Source organism: Neltuma alba, unplaced genomic scaffold (assembly GCF_004799145.2).
Source record: "Neltuma alba isolate B1F8T4 unplaced genomic scaffold, ASM479914v2 tig00013427_pilon, whole genome shotgun sequence".
Taxonomy (NCBI): domain Eukaryota; kingdom Viridiplantae; phylum Streptophyta; class Magnoliopsida; order Fabales; family Fabaceae; genus Neltuma; species Neltuma alba.
In genome coordinates, this window is record NW_021637678.1 from 11,543 (window position 1) to 21,330 (window position 9,788).

The window sequence follows — 9,788 nt, forward strand, 5'->3', positions numbered from 1 at the left end:
AAAAGTATGAATGTTGCCTACAAGGATTCATGAAGTGTGGATGTACTCACATGGTTACAAATGTGGGATGGGACAGTTTATGATGATTATGGGTACACAATGCTGAAGTACTCCCATGAAGACCTCTGTGATTTGAAAGTTGGTTGCTTGTGGTGGTTTGTTAGTCACTGAAACAACTTGCATATGGAAAAAGTCTTGTCTATGCTTTTGGAAAAAAGTCACATTAGAAAAAGAAATAGAGATCTTTATTGTTCATATCGGTTGTGCTTGTAAAATGGCATGTTGTATTGAAGTCATTAAATGCTGTGATGAAAAATAGTTGATCAGACTGTGCTTACAATTTATGGTGCCACTTTTGACAATTTTATGTGGTTGCATTGACAAGTAAATTATGTAGTTAATATCCATGGACTAGTGCACAAGTAGTATTATTGCTTTGTATTAAATTCATGGATAATCTAATTCCATGCAGCCTATTACTTTATGTGAAAGTGTTATTTATTTGAAATTTCCAATTAAGTTTAACAAAGTAATTCTAAAAATGACATTAAACAGTAGAAATTTAACAAGTTATAGTGGCCTTATTATTAAGTCAATGTGTGGATATTAACATTTGATATTGAAAATTTTCAGAATTGAAGGTGTCATTTATTTAAAATGTCCAATTAAGTTATATATAACTTAAAATATAAATATTCACCAAAAGATATGTTAATTAGATGACAATTTTTTAAAACTTAACAAGTCACAGTGCCACCGTTGACAAGTCACGGTTCATTTGTTGACAGGTCTGATAATGCTCAATCTGTTGCAGTGTCTAGAGCAATCTGCCACGGCCTCTAAAGCAAAAAGGATGGAGATGCATTCTGTAATAGGCACCATGGCGTCTAAATGAAATTCTATGCCCTTGATTCCATGGTTGACAAGTCACAGTGCCACCATCAACAAGTCACAATACAATCATTGATAAGTTAGAGTGTCACCGTTGACAAGCCAAATGGTATTTGTGATTTATGGATTTTTTTTAAGTTAACAAATGTCACATTAGTCTAGAGGATATATCAACATTAAATGACCCTATATAACTTGAAATCATATGTTAGATAACTTATATCTACGGTTATATTGACAAGTGATAGTGTAGCCAATGATAGTATCACCATTAACAAGTGATGGTGTAGTTTTTGATAATTCAATTTATAATTTTATATAAGTAATAATATATGTTTAATAATGATTATATACGATATTATAACCAAAATGTAATATGTCAAAATAATTGAAAACATCATATGATATGTCAATATTATGCAACTTCAATTCACATTTTAGATAACTTGCACTAGCGGATTAATTGACAAGTCATACTACAATTAGTGATAAGTCAGAACAGGTTTATTGACAATGCAGGGTGCAATAATTACAACTCAAATGACAGCAGAATCTAACATACCAGTTTATAGATAACTTTCATTTATACCTTTATATACATGAAACTACACCTATTTCACAACCCATCTAAACAAAAAATATGGGTTGCATGTAATTACCAAACTAATTGTGGGTGTGTATCTATTTACAAAAAAATCTCTTCACACCCATTTACAAAATATTCCTTTCACATCCATACACAAAAAATATTGACTTCAATATGTTCTCAGCTAAGATTTGGGTTCTTGTATGTTTTGATAGTGTGATGCTTCCCAGACATACTAACCATCGTTAATGTAAACCTGCATCAACAATCATCCAGCTGTTATTGACAGGTGAAGTAGTACTATTGACAACTATTGTGGCATCTATTGACAACTTTCACAGCCTATATTGATAACACAATATCCCATTTCGTAGGAAAGATTTCTACCCACACCAACCTTCATCTTCTTTAGCCTTTCACGCTAAACCATTCTAAAACATAGTAAAACCACCCCACAATGTAACAAAAAACAGAGCACGCATCATCATCCTACCTACTCACAATGAAACCTCAACTTAAATCACCAACCCACAACAAACAAAAACACAACCTTTTATTCATATTAGACCAAAAATTAAAAGCTTTGCAATACTTAAAGACAAATACAATTTTTTGAATTCCCATACTCAAACACAATCTGTTAAGCAAAATGCTACAGGAGAGGAGGGGAAGAAAGCTTCAAACCTGAAAGTCCAGAGAGATTAAAATGAAAGCTCTTTAGAGTTCACTAATGGTGATAAGGAAGATACTTCATCACCAATCGCTGCTTCCTTCTTTCTTTAGCTCTTCTCTCCTATGCATAGCAATTTTAGATCGTGCGGGAAATATGAATTGCCTCTCCTTCCACATTGCTGGGTAATAATGTCTTTTTGACATTCTTATTATTGCAATTAAGTCCTTATGAGACTTGTGATTAATTATAAGATCTTAAGGGACTGTTTTAGAGTATATTTTCTTTTGTGGGACTTGAGTGTTATTTTCCCAATAAATAATACTCTCGAAAGATGAGGGTCACTTCATTTTTTTTTAAAAGAAATAAAAAGCAACATCATAAATTTATCAACATTTTACAATTTCAATTTAGTTATTATGATTAATTTGAAATTTCTCAATTTTAATTATTTTATATAAAATATAGTTGACTAATTTAAAAAGTTTAAGAAAGTTAAATAAATTACTTAATTATAACATATTTTTACATAATCGTTTTTAAAAAATTTATATGCATTATTAGATTATATTACTATATCAATTTATAGACAAAACAAACTAGTTTGAAAAAAATGATAAATATAAATATTTTAAGATAATTTATTTAACTTTTTTAATTTCTTTAAATTAATCGGTTTTTTTTGAATCGGAACTTCAAATTAATCAGCTTAGATTTTATGTGAAAGAGTATATGTACTATCAGTAGGGGGATATGTACTGAAGTTCTGACATAAATGCTGCATTCAAAATATCCACATATAACAAATGCTAACCGGGATTTGATTCCTTCAAATAAAATTAAGGATTCAAATTCAAATTTAATGGATGAAAAAATTATACGCGACTAGATTCTTAATATAAGACATATTTTATAATATAAATTATATTATAAAATATGTCTTATATTTATGACTAGAAGAAGTATTATAAGAATTACCTAACTAAGTATTATATTTTAGATACTTGTATAAAAATTACATATAATAATATAATTTGACCATTCATAGAGCAGCTAACATACCACTACGGCTCCTATTATAAGATACTTTTATAAAGAATCAGTATTATAAGTCATTATGTGGGTATTAATTAAATTCTTTTAAGGTTTCCCTTATTTAAAGCTTAATATAATTTTTTGTTCATTTCTCAAAATGTAATTCATGATTTTACCTAAGATTAAATTTGAAAACTCTTTTATTTTCAAACAAATTGAATGATGTAATCACATCTCTTTAATTTTAATTCTGATGAAGTGTTTAGCTGTTGGAGATGACTTATATAATAGTAAGTTCCTGTGAGTTATAATTAATGATCGAATTTAGTTTATTCAGGAGAGTTTGGTAAACCCTGGAAGCAAGTAAAAAAAATTAATTTCAGCAAGTTGAGATAAAAAAAATTGTATATGTTTATCTCATACATCATAAAATTATTTTCAAAAAACTAAATCACAAGCCAGTTGGAAATCTATTTTGCTGTTCGAAACAATAACCTCTTTGTGGGTTAATTCTTATGCCATGGCTCCACTTTTTGTAATGAAAAACATTAAACTTTTTAAATACTTGTTTCTGTAAATATTAATAATTGTAAGTATTTTCGACGGAAAAATATTCATAATTATTTTAAGAACACTATTATGAGTTTAATTTTTTGTTTGGTTAGCCATACACGAAAGATTAAGACTTGTTTTAAAAGAAAGTGCAACTTGAAGTTTAAAAGAAATGGTTTTGAAGCATGATGATTTTTTTTCCCAAAGGGACATTTTACAAGGGATTGCAATTTGCAAACAAGCTTTCTTTTCCTCTGGAGATAGATAAAACTACTTAGAACTCTAATTTCTCCTGCCCCTTCTCTCCAGGGAGTAACATATAAGATTTCAGTTCGGTAGCTTAGTTTTCTAAGTTATCTTTTAAATATATTATTCTCAAAAACTGATTTTTTTTAATCAATCATTGTTATTTTGAAAAAATTAAACTTAATATATTAGCATTTGTGAATGTCTTGTGAATATTTAAAACTTCGATATCAACATTTTGTAAATGAGATTAATAGTGTTAGAATTAGAGGATATAAAAAACACTTTATAAAACTAAGATACCAAAAAAAAAACTATATGTAAAATTTAAAAATTAAGGTGCATTCTTGGCTAATAATAATTAACACTGATGTCTTCCATGTAAGAATTTGCCTTAGCCAAATAGGGTTGCCATTTTCCCACAACCACCCTATATTTCTCCGTGAAAGCTTGACGTCATTTCCTTTGGCATCTATTTCAAAAATACTTTCCAGGGTTTCAGTAAAAGCTGCAGCTTTTGGCTTGTCAGAGCTTAAAATAAAACTCTTTTCATATATTTTTCTAATATAGTCAAAATTAAGAAATTATTTTTGGACGATGCTACTGCCATTCCAAACAAACACATATACGTCAAATGTAAAAAGTTAAAAGTTAATTTAATATCCAAACAAACTTATATGTTTGGAAACACGTTTTTGACTTTGCCTTTAACAAACGTGTTTCCAAACAAGTCCTTACCAGACATGCTAATTCTCTATCCAGATTCTGATACCAAAAGAAAACTATCGATAAGCATAAGAGCTGATATATAACTACAACGATATTTGACCCACATGACCCGAAGAGGGTAGAGTTTGATAACTATTCTTTCTAATAAGCATTCTATGAAAAATCCTTGCGTTTTCTTTTAAGCTTTCTTTGTGACATGTCTTCTTTTTCATCAGCAAAACTTAGAAACGTTTGGATGCGAACAGAGCGTGAGCTGCTACCATTGGAGGGCTCGCCATTTTTGGGGAAGTCACGGCAGAATTGTTGAACCATCAAGATGAAATAGACAAGAAGCGCTACCAAACTTACTATCCCACATAACATGAACAGGCCCCAAAAGCTTTGTAACTGAAGTTGCTCAGATCCCTCCTCTGTACCCTTAAACTCACAGGCCCGTGTCGAGAGCCACCTCTCATGAATCTTCTGGAGTTCACCATTTTCAGACAGAGTAAGAATGGCAGTTGACATATCAATGGATAAAGGAGAGTCCCTTGGGAACGCCTGCAACAACGCATGAGATATTGAGCGGCCTTCTGAAATAAATCTAATGAAACTCACAAGACTAGTGAAAGAACTATACTCTTTTCGGTCCAAATAAAAGAAGTTAGTTAACTTTTCTCACATACCAAGAAATGAAAGTTTAGTCATTAAATGTGTTATAAAATGATAAAGTTTCCCTGCTTTACCCCTAAAAAAATGATAAAGTTGCCATTAACATTACACTTTTATTATCTCCCATCTCTTTCCTCTCTCTCCTATATTTAACAAGGATGAAAGTGAAAAAATCACATTAATTATCCTGATATTTTGGAGTACAATTTTCTTCTGACCAACATCTTATATTATGGACCGGAGGGAGTAAAAACACTTCCAAACTATTGTCTAATAAATATTCTAATAATAAAACTCGTCACTCTTAACCATGTTGGAAATTTCACCATGGATTCTTTTCTCTTTCTTTTCATAACATTTAGGGTTTGGCTGTTCTACTTATTGACATCTTTCTAAGTAACTTGCAGAGTACTTTAGGTAGAGATACTCACAAATCCCCATCCACTTTTGGTGAATTCTTGGCCTCTAATGGAGAATTTGCAGTGATTTGCCATGAAGAGTTCAACATATGGTCGTTCATCAACAACAGCTGCGACAGTTCCCTTCTCGAGAGCAATAGCATATTCTTCTGGTGAACCAAGAGGAATAAGCCTATATTTCGGGATGTTGAGTTCCTGACTAAGATAGTTTTCAGCAAATGATCCTACTTGAAAGCCTATACGTTCATTACTGGTTATCAATGTATCAATTCCTGTTATTGGTGAGGAAAGTTGTTGCACAGTGAGAATTGACGTTAGGCTTGCAGTATAACTTGAATTGATTACCAGGACCACAAAAAGCCAAATGATTAGCACAATACGACCAAGTGCACTAACTGTGTTCTCTCCTGAAACAAGAAGCAAAAATCAAGGTTAATTCATTTCTACTGTCAAAAATACTCTAGGGCATATCATCATATGAATTCAACCAGATGGCAGACTTACTGTGTGCAAAGAACATGGTAGAGAGGCTAAACCTGAAAACCAAAACAAATGAAGATTACAGGTAATGTTACGTGGTTTATGCAAGCTGCCAATTCTATCAAAGAAGATGTTTAGATTGATTTGACAGCATCTGAAATAGATGTACTGAATTTGAGGCAGGTTCCAACACAAGTAGGATACCCTGCCCGATTGGTATCATGAATCCAGTTCATAAACTAGGAATGCATAATCATCAGATGAGATGACTAAATTCTGTAATAAATAATTTGTATTGCTACAAGAACACTACTCACATACAGCAGAGAAATCAACCGAATACCTTCTAAACAACAAAAGAAAAAGCAAGAGACTAGCAACATATGACCAGCAGAGGAAATGCTTTTGAAAAACAAGCATGCTTGGCAAACCAGCAATGAATTGTGCTCGTAGATTTATGAAGGATCGGACAAATATTGAACAATTCCATAGTTTTTCGCATGTCAAAGACAATAGAATAAACCAAAGCTATGTGTTTTTCTAGGTCTGTCGGTTGGGAAAAATCTTTAGGGGGGAAAAGGAAAAAAGAAAGGTTCTCACCAAAGAACTGTAACAACTTGTTTCCTAGGAGGCCCCCGGAACTCATCGTTTGTTCTATGTTCAAGAATCCACACAACTGCTCCAACAATGAGGAAGAAAACAGCTGTGACAGCCCACATTAATGGAGTAAAAGGTCGCAAGAAAGCCCAAGCACTTGACTTCAATTGTTTTACTTTGGTAACAACAACAAGTCCTGACTCTATATATGGTTGAGTGAAATCTGCAATCTTTGTTCTGTCAGTGACAATGGCAATGTCACCTACAGCAGCATCAAACACCTGTAAATGCAACTGCAACATGATTAATATAATGAAGTTTTAGTCACGTGTAGAAAATGCATCATGGATTCTGAGTCTTACATCAGAATTAATCTTATTGACAAGTTCATAGTAGTTGGGGTTCTCATGTCCATCTCCAAACAGAACAAACTTGTATGGAACTGCATATGGTAGCAATTTAATGGCAGCCAGGAAGACATCTATGCAGTATCCTTGAACTTTATTGGTACCATTTATTTGCGAGACCATGTTCTGATAACTAACTCGATTGGGGATGCCGATTCTTAGCTGTCTTCCGTTATTTGGAAAAACCCATCCCCGAGGCTTTTCTGTTGTACCACCAGGCCAAGTTATATTGGACAGATGTTGGTTTAAAATTGATCGGTTGGCTCGCTTAGTGTGAAGTTTCTCTGGAGGAATAACAGATAGCCCAGAATAATTAGACCAGTACCCGATTTTCCTATAACTACTATTGATTACGTTGAGGATGTCATATGATGGATTTAAGGGGGATCTATCTAAACCAAATTGAATAGGTCCTGTCAATCCAGTCATGTTAATGCGCAGTATGTTATCAAGCAATTGTTTCCCTCCATTAAAAACGCTCAGTGCACCAAGATCCAGAGTCTCCCCTCTCATACTGTTTAGAATTGTGTTGTTAGAGAATGAAAGATTACCATTCTGATCAAAAAATGATTTCAACGCAAGAGCAATGATCCAAACAGAATCATAAGCATAGAGGCCATATGGATTCAACCCAACTGAACCATTACTTATCTGGTTCCACCTGGACATAAGGGTCTGTTTTCTTTTTGATTGCGGGGTGTGAGGGCGAAGTGTAAGAACTCCTTGGATTGAGTTAGAAGTATTCAAAGAAAGTGGTGAAGTTGAGTCTAAAACAGTTGATAACCAAGAAGATGCTATCCAGACATAACCTTCATTCATCATTCCTAATTTCTGAGCCACATCAAAAACCAAGAGACCTGTCAGGGAGAAGGTGTGAAGAACAATCACTCTGGACTCCATACTTCGAACCTTGGTCAACTGAATAGTAATATCATTTCGACTAGCAGTTGGATCAGGGGGCAGTGTTGCTTTGTAAGATATCTTACACCGCCTTTCAGCAAGTTTATCTCCCAATACAGTGATCCCATTTCGACTTTGATCATCATCACTATAAACAGCAATAATCTCTCTCCAACCAAAATAGCTAATCATGTCTGCCACTGCAGTCATCTGGAATTGATCATTGGGAGCTGTTTGCAGAAAATAAGGGTACTGCAGAGGTGACAGGGTAGGATCCAGAGCTGTAAATGACAGAAGAGGAACATGGAGTTCATTTGCCAAATGCGAGAGCACAGGGGCCATTACTGAACTTTGTGGACCAATGATAGCAACCGAGTCTCTCTCCAAGAACTTGAGCGCTGTAAGCACAAAAAGTCTGAGTCATGACAATTTAACCAACCAACAAGATGATAACATTGAAGTTAAATATTACTTCTATGATGCCAAATGCATCAAATCTACACGAGACAGAGAGAGTGTTAACTATTATGTAATGAAACAGGAATGAGATGATAGAAGTACCTCCAATGAAGCCAAGAAAACCATTGAAGTTGGAATCATGCAGGGTTATGTTCAATTTGCGTCCACCAAGGATACGTGGATCGGAATTCACATCTTTCTCTGCAGCTTTGATGGCAATCTTAGAAACTCGTCCATTTATAGTTTTAAATGTGAAAACAGCTCCAATATTCACAACCTCAGGGTTTGAGGCTACTTTTCTTGATGCTCCACTTACGAGTGTCAATGTTGATGCAAGCCATAGTAAATATATAACTATGATGAATGCCGAACTCATAGGTGAAGTTCCTACAGGTGAATGAAACTTAATAATTGAAATTTGAAAAGCATGTAACAGAATAAACAGATATTCAACTAATAAATGCCAACAAGTAGGGCTCAAATAAAGAACCACTTGAACTAAAAGGGATGAAAAACAAGAACAAACACAGAAATACAGCATAAAGAGAAAAGACCAAAACTTGCAAACTGTTTCAAATGAGGAAGTTTTTTTTTTTGGGGGGGGGTTGAAAATGAATGAACACCATAAAAAATGGAAATCATGTAACAAAAGATATTTTTTTCAAGAGATTTTACGATGATGATGAGAAGAAATAAGGACTTACGGGACTATAGGCAGAGCAGTGGAAGAAAAGGTGAAATTCCCTAGAGAAATGAAAGAACCCTTTGCGGAGTGGCGAGCGAGCACTTGTCACTATGACTTGGTAGGAGTTACCTAAAGACTGAAGGAGAAAATTGAAGGAAGCAATCTATGATGGATGGACGGTGGGTCACTTGATAAACCGACTCAAGGAATAATATTTGAAGTGTCAAATAATATCATTCTGATTTTAAATGTGTTCAATAGAAGATAGATGGAAACAAGGAAAGGAAAGCACTAAAACCCGAGTGAGAGGACCACCACCACCACCCCAGTGGGATTTGGAGTGGGATGCATGCTCTCTAATGATGATTTCATTAGTACCGAGTGAATGGGTTGGAAGACAATGTCAATGGCTCTGGACTTCTGAACAGGGGATGCGATTGAGATTTTTAGCAATTTAGATTAATTTTAACGCCTTTTTCCG

At 33.8% G+C, this 9,788-nt stretch overlaps 1 protein-coding gene across 1 annotated transcript; it reads right to left on the reverse strand.

Annotated features, from left to right (window-relative positions):
- Nucleotides 1–4,615: 4,615 nt before the first annotated feature.
- On the reverse strand, nucleotides 4,616–9,536 carry LOC114737308 (glutamate receptor 3.2). Its single transcript, XM_028925221.1, has 7 exons — nucleotides 9,327–9,536; nucleotides 8,725–9,009; nucleotides 7,219–8,561; nucleotides 6,860–7,137; nucleotides 6,284–6,315; nucleotides 5,792–6,186; nucleotides 4,616–5,249 (listed from the first exon to the last, which is right to left on the reverse strand). The coding sequence occupies exons 2-7, from the start codon at nucleotides 8,996–8,998 to the stop codon at nucleotides 4,863–4,865; spliced, it is 2,709 nt and encodes a 902-aa protein (XP_028781054.1). The 5' UTR covers nucleotides 8,999–9,009; nucleotides 9,327–9,536; the 3' UTR covers nucleotides 4,616–4,862.
- Nucleotides 9,537–9,788: the final 252 nt, after the last annotated feature.

Bases quoted from the DNA above. Each gene is read 5' to 3' on its own strand.
- LOC114737308 (XM_028925221.1), bottom strand. From the start codon at position 8,998: ATGAGTTCGGCATTCATCATAGTTATATATTTACTATGGCTTGCATCA. The intron at 8,562-8,724 runs GTACTTCTATCA...TTGTGCTTACAG, and splicing joins TTTTCTTGGCTTCATTGGAG to CGCTCAAGTTCTTGGAGAGA. The intron at 7,138-7,218 runs GTAAGACTCAGA...TTGCATTTACAG, and splicing joins TCAATAAGATTAATTCTGAT to GTGTTTGATGCTGCTGTAGG.